Consider the following 17,399-nt stretch of genomic DNA (forward strand, 5'->3'; position numbering starts at 1 on the left):
TTTATATACTGATTTTGATTTCCCCAAGTTCTTTCTGTAGGCACTCCTTAGTGCCTGCAACATTATTTTTTCTTGTGTTGGGCCTTTTTCTCCTTCTCGGGATAGGCGTTGCACTTCTCTCGCGATCTCTCTTTTGCGCATCTTGAGATCATGATTGAACCATGGCTCCCTTCTCGCTGTTTTTTAAAACGTCTGTCTCTTTGAAAGCGGGAAGGATTGAAGCAAGAACTCGGCCAGTTGCTCCCAATGATTTACGTGAGCCCGTTCTTGTACTGGGCCTTGGGTTTCATTAAAGGACTTTTCTTTCTCCTCCATGGCTTGTGGGGCCACTCCTCCCCATTTTACTTTACGCAAGTTGAACGTTTCTGGGTGCTGCATAATGGCATTACGCTTCTGAGGAATTTTTTCTTCTATTCTTCAGGTTCAGGGTTAGCGGCAGGTGGTCACTTTCTGCTTGTGGGATTATTTTAAAACTGTTTATTTCTGAGGACAGATTTATGCTAGTAATGATAAAATCTATTGTCGAGGCAACATTTCCACTCAGGTGTGTTGCCACGGGGGGCGAGTCCCACGGGGGTTTACCATTCATATTTATTAGGTCAAGTGCTGCTAATTTGCAGACAAGGTTGGACGCACCATTCGGAACATTACAGTTTCTTCCCTGTTTAGTCGCTAAAAGGTCGGTGTTGAAGTCACCGGCGATCACCATATGAGCATTTGTGTGGCTTTTCTGCAATACTTTTAGTAATTTTATAAGAGTTATATATTTACCATTCTGCTTCTTTCCCTCCGGGTGGATGTAGACATTTATAAGGAGGAGTTTTATGGCTTGTTCCTTGCCGGTTACCTTGGTCACTTGGATCTAGTTTGCCCCTGTGTCTATTACTTCTGATTCCCATTTCAATTCTTGAGTTATATAAGTTGATAAGCCCCCTCTTGGATGGCCATAATTTGAATATCTTTCTTTGGCAATGATGTTCACTGAAACCAGGTATTGAGGTTGCCCTCATGTTCCATGTTTTCTGAAGCAAGATTATTTGTTGTTGCATTAAAAAGGTTGCAGTATCTTGATCTTGGCCCATGTCCCTGAAGCCATGCACATACCATGAACAGAGCGAGATGTTAATTAATCTGTTGTTTTCCCTTGCCGGTCCTGGTGTTTGTATTCCTTGGTTAGGAGTGCTTATCATTCAGCGTTTTGGAGATCCAGGCCCAATCCTTGATTTCCTCTAGGCTTCCCCCGATGGAGCCCAGGCTTTCGCTTTTGGGGTGCCTATTGTTTTGCAGGAACGTAGTCAGTGAGTTGGAACGTGCTCCGCGTAAGCATGTGTGCTGGTATTTTCGTGGGCTTTTCTCTTCATTTGGATTGTTTAGAAAGGGATACGGGTACCTTGGGCGTTGTGCTGCCTTAAGCCTGATTCCCCATGCCTCGAATCTTCCGCTCATAGCTACAATGTTGTCCACGAGTTCCTTGGATGACCACGTTGTCAGCGACTCCTCTACCCCCCTTCGGGCTGTTTCCTTGAATTCCACTGAAATTAGGTCACGCGAACGGATTCCTTTTAGTTTGGGAATTTAATGGAAAAGTCTCAAGAGGTTTCTCCTGTTGAGCATATCCTGGGTGCCCTTTGATGAGTATTCCGGGATAAAAGAGAGCTTCAATTCAAACGAGTCAATTCCGATTTGCTTTACAAATGACAGTGGTGCGCTTTCGTTTCTTCCCCCTGATCCTGTGAGGTTTTGCGGGGGTTCTTCAATGCTTCCTTGTTCATACTCTGCTGGATTTTTAATTATATCTTCTTGCCTGGCAATTGGAGGGCCTACATTTTTTTGGGTCGACGTCATTATTTGTGGGTCCGCTTGCTCCTGGACTAAAAGCTTGCAGTGGCGATCCTTTCCCCTTAGTATTACAGCAATTGATTTGAGGGTGATTTGAGGGCTGGTTGACAATATGGCCTCCGACCTATTTTCTGGGTACTGCTTAAGCTCTCCTAAGTTGGGCCCCTCATGAGTTTCTACTTGTTGCCATGCAGGTTGTTGGCTATTTTGTACTCTGCCGCCCCTCGGGCTGCTGTGTATCAGCGATTGCTGGTTTTTCGTATGTACCACTTCATCCTGTTCGTTTTCATGTAATTTTGCCTTCTTCACCGCCCGGGTTTCTTTACCAGTTTCTTTGTCCTCACGCACTGGGCTTCTAACTCCTTGCTTGTTTTGAGGCACAAAATAAGGTATTGCTGTGTGCCTAAGACCTTGACTATTTGCGAAGGAGATCTGTGAACAGTGTGCTTGATTTCTTTCGGCGCTTCCTGCCTCGGATAAGGAGCGAAACGTTGCTTTCCTTTCCGTGGTTGATTTGGCTGTAAAAAGTGGAAATAATTTAACCGGGGCAAGGCTTGGTTGTTTGTTATATTTTAGCCTGGCCTTCCTTGGGCGCTTTCTTTCCCGTTTTGTGATTTTGACTCCCGCCTTTGTTATTGGCTGTGATGCCACTGTTTGATGTTCACAATGACTTTGGTTTATCTCAAATTCTAAATTTATTTGAGCTTCGTTTTTGTTTTTTATTACCTCGTTGTTGACTTTGAGTAGGTGAGAGGTTTGCTCTTGCGCGATCGGTTTTAGAGATGTTCCTTGGTAGTAGGTATTTAAGGACTGTTTTGCTGCCCCTAGAACATCTTTTAGGAGTTCCAGAAGTGTTGCCAGTTTCTCTATGATCGGGCTACAGTGGCATGTAGCTAGTTGGTTATTTGTGTCACTTTGCCTGTCTAGAGTTTCTTTTTTTGTTAATAGCGCTGTTATTACGTCCAGTTTTATATTTACTCTAGCGATATGACTGACCATGACATTAATTAGATCAATTTGGACGTCCATTTTGTCTGATTGAAAATGTAGTACTTTTATGGATTGTTCCAGGGTGTGAATCAGAGTTTCAGCCCATTTTGTGTTGTGATGGTCATCATTGTGTTGAGCCAGGGCTAACGAACGAGGGCTTGACCCATTTCCGGAAGAGATAGTTATTGGTGATGACAGGATTAGTTGGTTATTTGTTATAGGACTGTGGCCTTCCTCCTGTGGCTCTATCATGTTGGTATCCTGATTTCTTTGAGGATTCAGGGGGGTTGACGAGACCAAGATGGCTCTTCTTTGTGACTGTTTTCTTTGGACTCGGGGTACGTTGCTCCTTATCTGTCCCATCCCTTCTAGAGACTCCAAGATTTCAATAAGGTTCGCCTCGCTTATGTTAGAGAATGTTTTGCCGATCAGCATATCCTTTAAGGCTGCGCTTGCTGCTGATTTTATTAGATCTATTTTTTCCTCCTTTGACCATCTTGTATTAACTCGGCACTGTTCCTTGTGTCCTTGGGGAAGTTCGCGGGCATTAGGATTTGGTTTGAGACAACTGATTCTCTGGAAATAGTTATTTTGGTGATGCAATGTCCGACATTCCTGGGGTACCTCTTAGAGAAGGTTGTGTTTTGGTCGGCTGTATTGGGGTTGGCAACAGAGCTGATTCCTTTTGGGGAGCGTACATTGCCGCCATGGGGTCTTTTAGGATGAAAAACTTTTGAGTCACTGTTTGCTGGGTCGGTTTGGGGTTTAACTTTGTTGGTGGGGTGGGGACTGAGACCAACCTATTCCTGTGGCCGGCTCCGTTTTCACCGATGTTGGTTTGTGAACCCTCTTCTTCTTGTGATGTTTTTTATTTTTTTATTTTTGTTCCTTGTTTCCTTCGCGGTCTTTCTGTAGCCCCCTGACGGATGGTTCCTGATCGCATCTGTGCAGAACCCTAACGCTATGTTTTTTTGGCGCACACCCAGGGGCTGGAGGCCAGCATGCACTTCCCTAACTTTCACTGGGAGGTGTCGTTTCCTGGCACTTGTTGCCTGTTTCTCGCGGGAGATACGGGTTGCTAGCTCTTGTTGATTGTTGCCTGTTACTTGAAATAGCTACTGGTAGCTAGCGCTAGTTGTTGTTGCTTGGGTATTCTGGCTATTACAGCTAACCACCCAAGGAGGGGTGTTTTTTCTCTCGCAGCACCCTACCCTACTTGTTACTTGACAATATCTTGACGATCTCTAAAATGGCAGTACATCGGGGAATGCAGCCCAGCACTAACTAGCCCCGTGGGCTTAGGGGTGGGTACTGATGGGACAAATCGCTGGCCAGGAGCCCAACCCAGGTCACAAATGTCGGGGCACACAGGGCACTTCAAGTCGGTCTCTCACCTGGCTGGCTGATTAGCTGGCCTTCGGATTCCGCGGCTGCCGCTGGTGGTGCTGGTGCGCTCTAACCGCTCCACCGCTTCTTTACTGTGACTGCGGTTGCAGCTGGTGGTGCTGGTGAGCTATGGCCGCTCCTCCTCCTCTTTACTACCCTTTGCTGCGGGCCTTGTAGGCCGTGCTCTGTGCTCCGGCCGCTCCTCCGCCTCCCTACTACGCCTCCTCGCTGCGGCCGTGGCCGTGGATGGTGCCGATAAGCTCCAGCAGCTCCTCCGTCTCACCACCTCTTCGCCGCCCGTCATGCAGACCCGCACTGTGGCAGCTGCCACAACCCCTCCTGATTGGCCCTCGAATCGGCCCTCGAATCGGCCCTCGAATCGGCCTCGTACCGCCACGGGGTTGGCAGCGGTAAGCGGCGGTAAGCGGCAGTGATGGCAGCGATGGGGAGTGGGGCTCAGGGCTTTTTTCGAAGCCTTGGTTGCCTCAAACGGCTCCCCCGCGACTCTTCCTCAGCAGCTTCCTCGGCAGTGCAGCAGCACAGCGTTTGCGTTTGGCGTCTGACGTCACAGCTCAGGTGTGGAGACTGGTTCTACAGCTTGAAGCACCAGACCAGTCTTATATAACATATTTTACCTACATTTTTGCTAACCAGGCCTTTGATTCAACCTCATCACTGCGTAATTTATAAAGAAAAAGACGTTCAACGGTCCAAAGTTTTGCTCGTTGCCAGCACAGATAAAAGCCAGATTGCTGACTAGCAAAGCTGCCTAGTCTGAATTTCACCCCATGTCTTTTTCTTAAATCACCCTACGCAACCGACTTTTTATCTCACTCATTTTCATCCATGTTCTCCGTTCGCAACTATTTTCGTAACTCTCTTTTTCTTCTTCTGTCTGACTTTTCTGACTTTCCCCCTATTACTCATGTCAAAACGAGTTCCGGTGCACCACCGGCACAAGCTAAGCCTTGGACATCATAACTGCCATATTGCTTGAAACTAGACATAACGTTTCTGTGTATACAATGTTCAAATGTGTAATGCATATCTCTCAACTCCCCACCTTGAGGTTCTCACTCACCTTGCTGCTCATGTGCTATAATAAACAGAGCTCCTAATTTAGAATGATAAATGCCTTTAGGAGGACAGAAGGCATATTTAGCTTTGCCGAGATTCAAGCTGTTTTTATGGAAATAACAAACTCATTGAGGGATTTCTCCTGCATTCTGCTTACATTTTCATAGTTGGAGAAGAGTGAAGCAAAACAGAGCCTTGAATACTATCAGCACACATATGTTAAATGTAACACACCCCATTAATCAACATTAATGCAGTGCTTCCTAAATATACCGATAAACATGGGGCGTGGCCAAGCTGGCGACAATGATGGGCGCCAGGTTCTGAAGCTCCGTTGAGCTTTTCAGCCTTTGAACGGATTCCCAGAACAGATGCCGCCCATGTGTCCAGTAAACTGGCAGAAGAAACTGCGGAGGGTGGACTGATTCCGCCGAACCCACTGTCGTTCCGCTGAAGGCCCCAGTTGCGGCTGAGGACGGGTGCGGCGGCGCTCCCCGGCCTGCTGTAAGATCCGTGCCGCCTCCTTATCGGCACGCAGATCCAGCTGAGGCAAGGGGACGAAGAATGCAGTGCGGCCGCGGCTTGCATGTCCGAGAAGTCCCGGTGAGTTGTGCTGTGCCCCCTGCCCCAGGACATTGTTGTGGCCCTGACCTGTGGGAATCCAAAGGAGGGGGCCGTCGGGCCCACGCCGCCGTGGCCTGCTGCAGCGTGACATAGCCCTCCTCCATTGGGGATTGGGGGGTGGCCGACCGGAGGGAGGCTCGCCCCCCCGGGTAAGTTTGGGGCACCAGGGGAGGGGGGGAGGAAGATTGGCAACAGGGTCTCGCCGTAGCCGGCGTATTTGGGCTGGTTGGGCTGGTTGGGCGGTTTTGGGCTGGTGCTTACTTAACCAGCCATTTTGTGTCACCACGCACACGTTGTGGTGCGGTGACACAGCAGCCAGGGTGCAGACTTTTTTGTGTCAGTTGAGGCCGTCGTAGTAGTTTGGGCGTGCTTTTGAGGCGGTTGGTCGGCGCTACGCGAGTTCACTGAGGCGAGTGCTGAGGCGGTATTGGGAAGCTCGGGGAGCGTGTTGTGCGCGTCGGTGGACAGGTGTTTTGGCGTGATGGCGGAGGGGATTGATCCGCGTGTGGCGGAGGCTCTCAGGCTGCTTTGTGAGGCGGCCACTTGGACGTATTGCGGCCCGGCCTCAAGGTAAGGCCACAGCGGCGCGCTGCCGATGGCGCCGCTGCGGCTGTGGCAGCATGTGATCTGACGCGGTCGCGGCTGCGGCCGAATCAGTGGGGCGGGAGGGGGGGCGGAGGAGCGAGGGGCGGTGGGCGGCGCGCCGAGGCAGCGCCGCGTGGCAAGGCAAGAGGGGAGAACAAGCAAGTGGGGCGGAAGGGGAAGAAACAGCCCCTGCAGTTTGTCGAGGAGGTGGGGGCGAGGGGGCGAGGGGCGGGGCGGATTGCGAGGCAGTGACGGAGCACGGGGGCGGGGGGACGTTGGTAGGGGCCAGGCAGAATTGCAGAGGGATGGTGGGGGCAGTGGAGAAGGAGGGCGGGGGGCAGAGGGGGGAGAAGGGCCCATGGTGGTGGGGGAGCGGGGGGCCGAGGTGCGGGGTGCGCGAGGGGCAGTTGGAGGGGGGTGTCGGGGGGAATTGGGGGGGCGGTTTCCCCTCTGCTGATTGAGGAAACTGATTTTGAGGAGGAGGTGGGGGGGGAGGGGTGGGGGGCGGATACGGAACTGGACTGGAGCTTGTCCTCAGCGGAGGAGGGGGGGCGCAGGGGGCCAGGGAAGTTTGGCGTTGCTGGGGCGGGGGGAGGGGTGGGGGGATAGGCCAGGCGGAAGGCCGCGGCGGGCCTGCGGCGTTGGGGGCAGGGTGCGGAGGTGGCGGGGTGACCGGCGGGAGGGGTGGTTCGGGGATGGTGGAGTGGGTTGGTGGGGGTAGGAGTGGGGTGGAGGGGGACAGTGTGGGGGCAGGGGCAGTGGCGGGCGGGGGGATGCTTTGTGGTGAACGGGAGGGCAACAGTGGTGCGGCTTGGGGGGGGATGGGGTTGTGGGCGCGGGGGCGGTGCGGGCCAAGTTGGGGTTTCGGGGGGTGGGGTGGGCCGGGGGGTTGAGCGGGGAGGGGGGTTGGGACCTGGGGGGCATAGGGATCCCATCGCGGCACGGAGGCCACTCGGCCGGTTGGGGGAGGGGAGAGGCTATGGGGTGGGGGGGTGGGGCGGGGGCAGCGCGTGGGGGGGTGACGGGAGCGGTTATTACCCTGGCATGCTGGACTCCACCTTTTTTCCTTGGCAGGAGCTGTTTGCGAGGCGCTCGGGGGAGCAGCATGCGGCTCCCACCCACCCAGTGGATGGGCCGGCTCTGTTTGGTGCGGACGGCCGAGCTCCAGCGAGGGACCTACGTCATGACCATGTCGAATGGAGGCGGGATGCGTCTCCGCCGGCCCCTCCCCGAAGGGTCTTTACGGCCGCCGGGGGCAGGGGAGCGAGGATGGATGTGAATATTTGTACGCTGAAAGCGAGTGCGGAGGATGGAAGGGCGAGTGTGGATCTGATGGACTTGATGAGGGTGTGTCGGGAAAGAGCGGGTTTGAGCCGGCTGGAACCCCATGTGGGGGGCCGGGATGGTGTGGAGCCGGCTGCTGGAGAGTCGGAGGAGGAAGGAGAGCCTCGGGAGGACGGGGGGGCTTGTAATGTTGTTGACAGTGTATTGCAGGTGCCAGCAAGGCAAGAAGCGCCAAGGGTGACGGCCCCCTCAGCTCAACTGGTTAGGCGGCGGGATCCAGCAAGGACGCCGACCTTGACGCCAGGTAAGACAGATGGTGGCGCAGGAGGTGGCAAGCGGCGTTGTGTGGCAGTTTCAGTGGGGACGGGGGTCGACGGGGAGGATGGGTGGCGGCTAGTGCGGGCCGGTACGTGCAGGACGCAGGCATGGGCACGGACGGAGCGGCGCAGGACGGAGGGGGGCCGAGCGCGGGCGGCGGGTCGCCAGCGGCAGGGGGGAAGGAGACGGCAGGGGGGGGGAAAGAGTTGTGTGGTGCCAGTGTGGAAATTACCGTACATGGGGCTTACCAAGCCGCTGGGGGCCCACCTTTCGGCAGCAACGAAAGAAAAGATATGGAAAGGGGAATACGTTGACATCCTGAAGCTCCTGCACAGGGAACTGACATCCATGGAAGGGTCGAAGGAGGAGGAGCAGGAGTTAGCTGGGCGCCCAAAGGTTCCCCTGACGTTAGACAACTGGTCGGCGGCTTTCCTCATCTATGCGAGCGTGTATTGGGAGAAGTTCCCGAACAGGTGCGTCGTGCTGTTCAAATACATGGACGTAGTGCGGAGGGTACAGGTGACCTACGGCGGGTACTCGTGGTCCCACTACGACGAGGAGTTCCGGGCGCGCATGGCGGCGGACCCGGAAGCGCAATGGGGGGAGCTGGATTCGGATTTGTACCAGCAAACGATGGGAGGGGCCAAGTTTGGCCGCACCATTTACACAGCGAGTGGTTTACCGCTGGTGTCGCCCCCCTTTGCGGCCCGCCCCACCCGTGGGGGGGTGGGTCAGGGAGACTCTGGCAGTCAGGCCGCAGTCGGGGCCTGCTGGTATTTCAATAGAGGGGCCTGCGGGAGGGCGGCGTGCCGATTCCGGCATGAGTGCTCGTCATGCGGACGGAAGCATCCAGTGCTGCGTTGCTGGGGGCCCGGGGGCCCGCCGGGGCAGCAGCCCGCACAGGGAGGGGCCCCAGCCAGAGGGGGACCGGGCGGGGGACGGGGAGGGGGCAGAGGGGGGGAGCCGGGACCCTGGGCAAAGGCTCGTACCCCGGTTAGGATCGAGCGGATGGAGCCCAGGTTGGCGGCATATACGTGGGCAGAGGATGCTGCTGTGTTGCGTTGGGGTTTCCGGGAGGGATTCAGGCTGGGGTACGAGGGCCCCCGGATTGCTCGCTGGGCGGACAACCTGAAGTCGGTGAACGCGCACAAAGGCATCGTGCGCGAGAAGCTTTTCAAAGAGGTCAGGGAATGTAGGATGGTGGGCCCCTTCACGGCACGGCCGTTGCTGGGTTTTATTATTTCCCCCATCGGGGTGGTGCCAAAGAAGGAGGAGGGGCAGGTCCGACTGATACAGCACTTGTCTTGGCCGGAGGGGGAGTCAGTCAATGCCTACATTGTGGCGGATTTGGCGTCGGTGACCTACTCGTCGGTGGACGTGGCGCGGCGGCGGGTCGGGCGCACTGATGGCGAAATGTGATATCAAGCCGGCTTTCCGGCTTCTTCCGGTACACCCGGCGGATCACCAGTTACTGGGGATCCAGTTCCAAGGTCTCATCTTTGTGGATAAGGCGCTGCCTATGGGGTGCTCCATTTCCTGCACGCTGTTTGAGCGTTTCAGCTCATTCATACAGTGGGTTTTTTCCAGGCGCACAGGCTCGGAGTCAGTGACGCACTATCTGGATGACTTTTTCCTGGTGGGGCGGCCCGGTGCGGTGGACTGTCAGCGGCAGCTGGATGGTTTGGCCGGGTTGATGGGGGACTTTGGGGTTCCCCTGGCGCCAGAGAAGACGTGCGGTCCCAGTACAGTGTTGTCCTTTCTCGGTATCGAGCTCGACTCGGTCGCCATGGAAGCACGCCTACCGGATGACAAGAGGTCTGCAATGCTGGCTTTGGTGGATGGAATGTTGTCAAGGAGGAAAGTGACGGTCCGGGAGGTGCAGGTTTTCTTGGGCCTTTTGAATTTTGCCTGCCGCGTGGTGCGGGAGGGCCGAACGTTCTGCCGGCATTTGGGTTTGGCGTTGTCCGGGTTGCTGTTGCCTCATCACCATGTGCGCCTTTCCGCGGGAATGAAGAAAGATCTGCGCATGTGGCGGGCGTTCTTGGAGCGGTTCAATGGTGTGCCTATGGCGCCGGCGGAGGATTGGGAGTGGGACGTCACCATGTACTCGGATGCGGCGGGCGGCGGCGGCTTCGGTCTGTACTGGGACGGAAAGTGGTGCGCAGAACAGTGGCCGGAGCAGTGGCAGGCGGGAAGGAGGAGCATTGCGTGCTTGGAGTTGTTCAAATTGGTGGTGGCAGTCTCGGTGTGGGCAGGGGTGTTGGCGCATAAACGCGTGTTGTTTCGAGTGGACAACATGGCTGTCGTGCAGGTGGTGAACAGGCAGTCGGCCAGGGACCCGCAGGTGCTGAAATTGATGAGGGTGTTTGTGTTGCGCTGCTTGGAGAATGACATCCTGTTTCAGGCGCGCCACGTCCCGGGTGTCGACAATGACATTGCCGATGCTTTGTCTCGTTCACAGTGGGAGAGGTTCCATGGGCTAGCCACGACAGCGGAGGAAGTCAGGACGCCGGTGCCAGGGGATCTGTGGTCGGTGGGCGAGGCCGGGTCTTTCAGTTGGTGAAGGCGTCGGTGGCGGTGTCTACATGGAAGGCTTACGAGCTAGCTTGGGAGGAATTCCTGCAGTCAGGTGCGGTGCGACAAGGGGACCGGTGGCGGCGCGAGGATCAGGTGGTAAGGTTCATGCTGGCGCTCATGGATAAATGTTTGTCACGGGTGTCGATTGCGGGCAAGTTGTCGGCGGTGGCTTTCATGGGCAAGATGTGGTGGGGGTACCCCCCGTCGGCGGGAGAACTGGGGACGCGGTTGCTGGAGGGATGGGCGAGAGAGAAGGGTGCGAAGGTGTGGCTGCGCCGTCCCATCACGGTTGAATTACTGGAAGGAGTAATTGGCGTGCTCCCGGGGGTGTGAAGGGATGAAGGCGAGGTGTTATGTTTTTCTACCTTGATGTCATGGCTTTTCTTAGGGGCGTTTCGAGTGTCGGAGTTGCTGGGTGGGAGGGGGAGGCGGGGGGTGTTGTGGGGGGATGTGGAGGTGCGAGCCCAGGAGGTGGCGGTGCGTTTGCGACGCTCGAAGACGGACCAGCGGGGGGTTGGAACTTGGGTGGTACTCTCAGGCCTTGTGGGTCCTGCGGCGTGCCCTGCGGTACATGGGTGAGGATCCCCTGGCTATCGGGATGCATTCTTTTCGGATCGGGGAGGCGACATTGGCGGCACGGAGGGGTTGGGGTAAGGAGGAGATACAGAGGCTGGGTCGGTGGAAGTCTGATTGTTTCAAGACGTATGTGCGGTTGAGGGAGGCGGAAGGTTTGTTGTCACAGTGATGCCCGATTTTGATATGTGTGTCTTTGCAGGTGCTGTGGCGGGGCCGGCAGTGGCTGTTCTGAATGTATATATTGTGGGACATTCATTCGTCAAACGGGCAGAACAAGCAGAGTGGGACAGGCATCGGACACTCAATTTGGGATTGGATGCGGGGTTGTACAGGTGTCATTGGAGGGGAAAAGGGGGTAGGCGGTGGCATGAGTTGTTGCCCTTGTTGAACTCAATGGTGAGAGGGCGGGTTTGCCCGGATGTGGTAGTGATTCATCTGGGTGAGAACGATTTAGTGCAGTGCAAGGGTTTGGCGCTACTCAAACAAATGAAGCGGGACCTGAGGGAAATCAAGAAGCAGTGGGCGGGCTGCCATATCATCTGGTCTGCGTTTATCCCCAGGTTGGTGTGGAGGGGGGCTGAGCGCCCAGGAGCCATTGACAGGGCACGGAGGAAGATCAATCGGGAGATGCAGGATTTCTGTGCCAGGGAGGGGGTGGGGAGAATGGAGCACCCGGAGTTGCGCTATGGTGCAATCTATTTTTTCCGGGAGGATGGGGTTCGCCTGTCCAGGTATGGCATAGAGCTGTATATAGTCCAGCTGAAAGAGGCGTTGGATGGGGCTTTGGGAGTGCTCAGGTATCCCAGGAGACAGGAGTCCTAGGGGGGGGTCGAAGGCGTAAGCGACTTTCGAGTGGCGCTGTCCTAAGGTGATAGGGTGGTTTTGCTGCAGGCCTGGGACTGTTGGTAGTGGGGGTGAGGTCATGGAGGTCATTGGGGCATTCTGTGGAGGGGTAGGTTGCTGAGCGGATGTGTTGTTTACAGTTGCAATGTTTGGGGTTACACTTTAGGGGTGGGGGTGGGGGGGCTGTCAGGCAGTTGTTATTTAGTGAGCAGTAGTTTTGTTCGACACAGGCCAGGTGGGACTTTTGTTGTAGGTGCACCTGATTCCAATAAAGGGGCCTTTTTCACACATTTTGGTTGTCTGTGTCAGTGCTTCCCCCCCTCACCTACTGGTGTGCCCCAATGGGGATTTGGGGGGTGGCCGACCGGAGGGAGGCTCGCCCCCGGGGAAGTTTGGGGCACCAGGGGAGGAAGATTGGCAACAGGGTCTCGCCGTAGCCGGCGTATTTGGGCTGGTTGGGCTGGTTGGGTGGTTTTGGGCTTCTTTGTGGGCTGGTGCTTACTTAACCAGCCATTTTGTGTCACCACGCACACTTTGTGGTGCGGTGACACAGCAGCCAGGGTGCAGACTTTTTTGTGTCCCACCCTCCCTCCCTATAAGTCAGAATTTTTTGGTCCTTTGGGGTTCTTTCCGGGGTGCTGGGGGGGGGGTCCTTTGGTACTGGTTTTGAGGGGTTTTTGTTGGATGATGGTGCACTGGTTAGGGTTCAGTTGTGTTGTCGCTGGAGCAGGTGCTGTGCTGGGGCGCTGTCCTAAGGTGATAGGGTGGTTTTGCTGCAGGCCTGGGACTGTTGGTAGCGGTGTGAGGTCATGGAGGTCATTGGGGCATTCTGTGGAGGGGTAGGTTGCTGAGCGGATGTGTTGTTTACAGTTGCAATGTTTCGGGTAACATTTTAGGGGTGGGGGTGGGGGGGCTGTTAGGCAGTTGTTATTTAGTGAGCAGTAGTTTTGTTCGGCACAGGCCAGGTGGGACTTTTGTTGTAGGTGCACCTGATTCCAATAAAGCGGCCTTTTTCACACATTTTGGTTGTCTGTGTCAGTGCTTCCCCCCCTCACCTACTGGTGTGCCCCAAAGAGTCTGCCCCACTATACCTCTGGCCCGGCGTGGGAGTCCAGCGCTTGTTCTGCTTTGTGCCAGCTGTGCGAGATTGGTGGGTGCGGCGGCTCGTTCCTGCCCCAGGACACTGCTCCCTCCTGTTGGTTGAGGTCTGGAGGTGGATACAGCTGCTGCAGCGCAGTGCTGCTGACCAACCCGGCTGGCCCCCTTGGAGACAATCTGCTTCTCTGTTACGAGCGTTGCGCCGCAGCCTTGTTTATGCCGGCTGCTGCCTCAGGTGCTTCCATCAGCAGTCAGCCTGGTGATCGACGCGGCATGCAATATTTCCCAGCTTTGAGTCTCCTGGGGACACTTTCACGCCAACAACAAGAACATTACATCTCCGCGTGCAGTCATCCCCAACTCCATCCTCGGCTCTTTTTCCCTGCAGCCTGGATTTGGGCTATTTATTGACACTACACAGCGATCACAGATTTTGTCACTTACCAGTGCTCCTCAGATTTGAGCCCCTGTGACCCCTGGTGGCTCCTTTCCCATCCGACCAGCGCTATCAAGTTTGTTTCCAACGACCCATCTGCGCCTATGCTTGCCAATCGCTTTTCTCTGCGGGCGCTGGTTCACACTAGTGCCAATTCAGGAGCTCCGGACTCCAACCCTTGTGTGACAGACTAATTGCAAGCTCAAGTTAAACGTAGATAAAACAGAACTAATGATTCTGGACAATAATGCTAATCCAAATTTGGAAATCTTCTGGCCACCAAGCTGGGGGCCTTCGCCCTGCCCCAAGGCTGCCATTAATGATCTAGGCGTATGGTTGGACCAGAACCTAACAATGGAGACCCAGGCCAATAAACTGGCCGGGACCTGCTTTGGAATCATACGTATGATCAGGAAAATCATGTCTTTGCTCCCAGAGGATGCAAGGAGAATCATAGTTCAGGCCTTAGTTACATCCCGACTGGACTATGGCAACTATCTCTTTCTGGGATCACCCAAATATGTTGTAAAAAGACTCCAAGTGGTTCAGAATGCAGCAGCTCGAATGTTGCTGAGCATACCCAGACGTCAATCAGCCAGGTTAGGACTGCAGAAATTGCATTGGCTTCGTTCCGATACAGGCCAGAATTAAATTCAAGACGCTGAGTATGGCCCATAGGGCCGTGCAGGGGAGAGGCCCTGTTCTTATCCAAAAATTAATCACGCACTACCTACCGGATCGGCACCTCAGATCTAGCTCAAAAGTTCTGATGAAGGTTGTCCCAGTGGAAAAGGCTAGATGGGGTGGAAGATCCTTCACTCATCTGGTTCCGAGACTCTGGAACAGCTGAGACCCAGAGATTCTTCTCATTGAAAATGAACTCTCTTTCAAAAAAAGGCTCAAGATCTGGCTTTTCCCGCTGGACTAATTGCTGACTGTCTCTCGCCTTATCTGGTAGCGCTAAGATGCCCAAAGCTGGTCACACGCTTTATAAATCCGACAAACATAAACATAAACATAAAGAGCCACTGTCATCCTATGTCCCTCCCCATACACCACCAGGTTGGGAGCAGATAGTGCAACAGCACCCGCTGGGGCCTGGAGGGTCGCGGAACAATTTCTTCTACACGGCATGGGCTGCAAAGATCTGAAGCAAAGGACTTTGCCATTCGAAAAAGTATTGGACACTGACCCTCATCAAGACCCAGCCATTGCAGAATCTGCGCTCCAGGTGGGACAGGAAGATGCCCCCTCCGAATCCCCAGCCGCCTTACTGCGGAAAATGAGAGCCTGCTTTAAAGCATTGGATAGTTGCTTTGACTTGCTCGACAGGAACATCTCAAGCCTGGGCGCCAAAATACAAGTCCATGACGGACGTCTCGATGTGGCTGAAGCACGCATCTCTGACATCGAAGATGGGACGGCGCAATCCGTGAAGCGCCTGGAAAGGGTCGAGCATACTTTAAAGGAGGTGGCCATCAAAATGAAGACCTGGAAGAACGCAGTCGTTGCAATAACCTACGCATTCTTCGCTTACCTGAGTCGACTCCAACTGACTGCATGGATCTTTTTGTCGAGACTTTGCTAATTAAAATATTCGGCAAAGAATTCTTCACTTCAGGCTTTGTTATTGAGAGGGAGCACAGATCGCTAGTCCCTCAGCCCAACCCGGGTCTTCCTACCAGGCCCATTTTGGGGCACATCATGAATTTCCGAGACCGAGATACTGTTCTGCGCCTGGCACGAAAAAAGGGCGATATCGACTGGCAGGGCGCAAAACTATCCTTCTGCTCAGACTTCACGTCCATGGTTCAAGACACACGGCATAAATTCAATGGGATCAAAGCTACACTGAAGAACTTAGGGCTATGATATGGCATGTTATATCCTGCCAGGCTGAAGGTCGACGTCAATGGCAGACACAGGAGTTTTGCCAAAATTACAAACAAACTAACCTTCCTTCCAACAGGGTGGCAGCCGGATCGTCTCCTCCTCACTGCGGATCAGAATCAAGTGCTGAATTGTTCGCCAGTGCTGGCACGGGGTGACTCAGCAATTAGACTCACGTAATCAGTTCAAATTTACTTTTTGAGAATCTGTTTCGCTAAATCCTTGCATTGTCCTTTCATTTAGCTGGTAGCTTGCCGGGGCGATGCCGCCCCCTTGGTGTATCATTTGGGAATGGTTTGGTATAATCGGAGGTCCTGTTTCGTGGATTCTTCATTGAAATGTAAAATAATTTGGTACTTCATACTCTTTGCCATGTTGGGAATGGCCCTTCCTGGGATAGGGATCGGCTGGATCGGGGGTAGCGGAGGGTTGTTTAGCAATAAAAGCTCTATCACAACAAATGGTTCATGTCAGTTAAGGTTGTTCATGGTTATTCGCTGTTGCCGCAAATACAATGTTGAGAATGCTGTTTTGGATAATGGCTAGGTTTGGTAATGAAGAGGGTCCCTCTAACCTCACCCTAATGTCTTAGAACGTACAGGCCTAAATGATACTAGGAAATGTAGACAAGTGCTCCATTACTTGGTAAGACATATTGTTGATATTGCATATCTACAAGAGACACACCTTCCAAAAACAGACATAGCACACTTTGGTACTAGCTGGGGTGCTCACAGATATTTTGCAAATTATAGTAATTATGCGAGGGGTACTGCCATTCTAATACATAAACGTTTCCTCTTTAGCGTTCATTCCATGATTCAAGATGGTGGGGGCCTCCAGGCCCATAGGAATCAATGGCAAATACCGAATCGGTAATTACCAATTCGGTAAATACCGAATCTTAACAATTCGTTTTTTTTTACAGATTAATTACCTACATAGGATTTACCGATTCTACAATACCGAATCGGTAAAATTCGGTATTTTAGAATCGGTAAACCCTATTTACCTACACCTAGACCTATGTTCTGGAAGTGTCTTTGGAAGAGAAAAGATTTGAGGTCAACTTTGAAGTCCCAGGTTGAGGAAATAGAAATTTTTGGGTAAACCTATGTGTCCCCCACTCGCACCCCATCCATACACACGCGTCCCATGTATGTCATGTAATTCCTTTTTCGTGCCTGCTAGAAAGACGCATATGCATTTGCGTCCAACGTTAACATGTCAGTTATACAGTTCTCCAAGAAAATCACGGTAATTAGGCTTCTAGGCCTATGGTGCCAACGTCTTTACATGGTACACTTTTGATTCTCGCACACGTTTTCTCCATGTTTTCTGGCCCAGTCGAGCCAGACCCCTAATTGAGGCTCTGAGTTCTTTTCTGTCTCTGAAAGCTGCAGTTTAGGTATGCATCCCTGACCTCTGCCTTACATCCTGCTCAGACGAGCGGTGCCCGGCTTGGCCTGGTCTGCTTGCCAAGACGATGTTTTACCTACAAGTTATAAACACATTCCAGTCTAGTGAAATAGGTAAACATATTCCCGGCTGCAGAGCAAAGGGCCCTGCCTTCCTGTCTCCATGCAAGTAATTTACTGCTCCCGTTACCATGGTAGGCCCATGGCCCCGCTCTCTACATGAAGATCCATATGCACGCACTAGCATTCAGTGATGAACGGCCTCTGCCCGAGAGACCTTTTACTCCAGACACTACATCCTCAAAACACAAGATATCAGATATGTCTTAAGTGCAGGTCGTTCTGACATCTCAGACATTAGTCTCCTCTACTAGTGCTAAAGTCAAAGCCCCCAGCTCTCCCCAGTTACACGTCATGCTCAGTTGCGCGCGCATGTACACCAAAAGTTTTCTGCTGAT

The 17,399-nt window shown here is 53.6% G+C and overlaps 1 protein-coding gene across 1 annotated transcript; it reads left to right on the top strand.

Annotated features, from left to right (window-relative positions):
• Positions 1 to 7,545: 7,545 nt before the first annotated feature.
• LOC147731492 (uncharacterized) lies at positions 7,546 to 12,078 on the top strand. Its single transcript, XM_086958752.1, has 2 exons — positions 7,546 to 8,089; positions 11,456 to 12,078. The coding sequence occupies exons 1-2, from the start codon at positions 7,546 to 7,548 to the stop codon at positions 12,076 to 12,078; spliced, it is 1,167 nt and encodes a 388-aa protein (XP_086814878.1).
• Positions 12,079 to 17,399: the final 5,321 nt, after the last annotated feature.

This window comes from Lissotriton vulgaris, chromosome 2_1 (assembly GCF_964263255.1).
Source record: "Lissotriton vulgaris chromosome 2_1, aLisVul1.2, whole genome shotgun sequence".
Classification (NCBI taxonomy): Eukaryota; Metazoa; Chordata; class Amphibia; order Caudata; family Salamandridae; genus Lissotriton; species Lissotriton vulgaris.

What these genes read in the sequence shown, in the direction of transcription:
- LOC147731492 (XM_086958752.1), top strand. Translation starts at nt 7,546, where the DNA reads ATGCTGGACTCCACCTTTTTTCCTTGGCAGGAGCTGTTTGCGAGGCGC. An exon ending in GACGCCGACCTTGACGCCAG is followed by an intron (nt 8,090 to 11,455) that starts GTAAGACAGATG and finishes GTGTCTTTGCAG; the next exon opens with GTGCTGTGGCGGGGCCGGCA.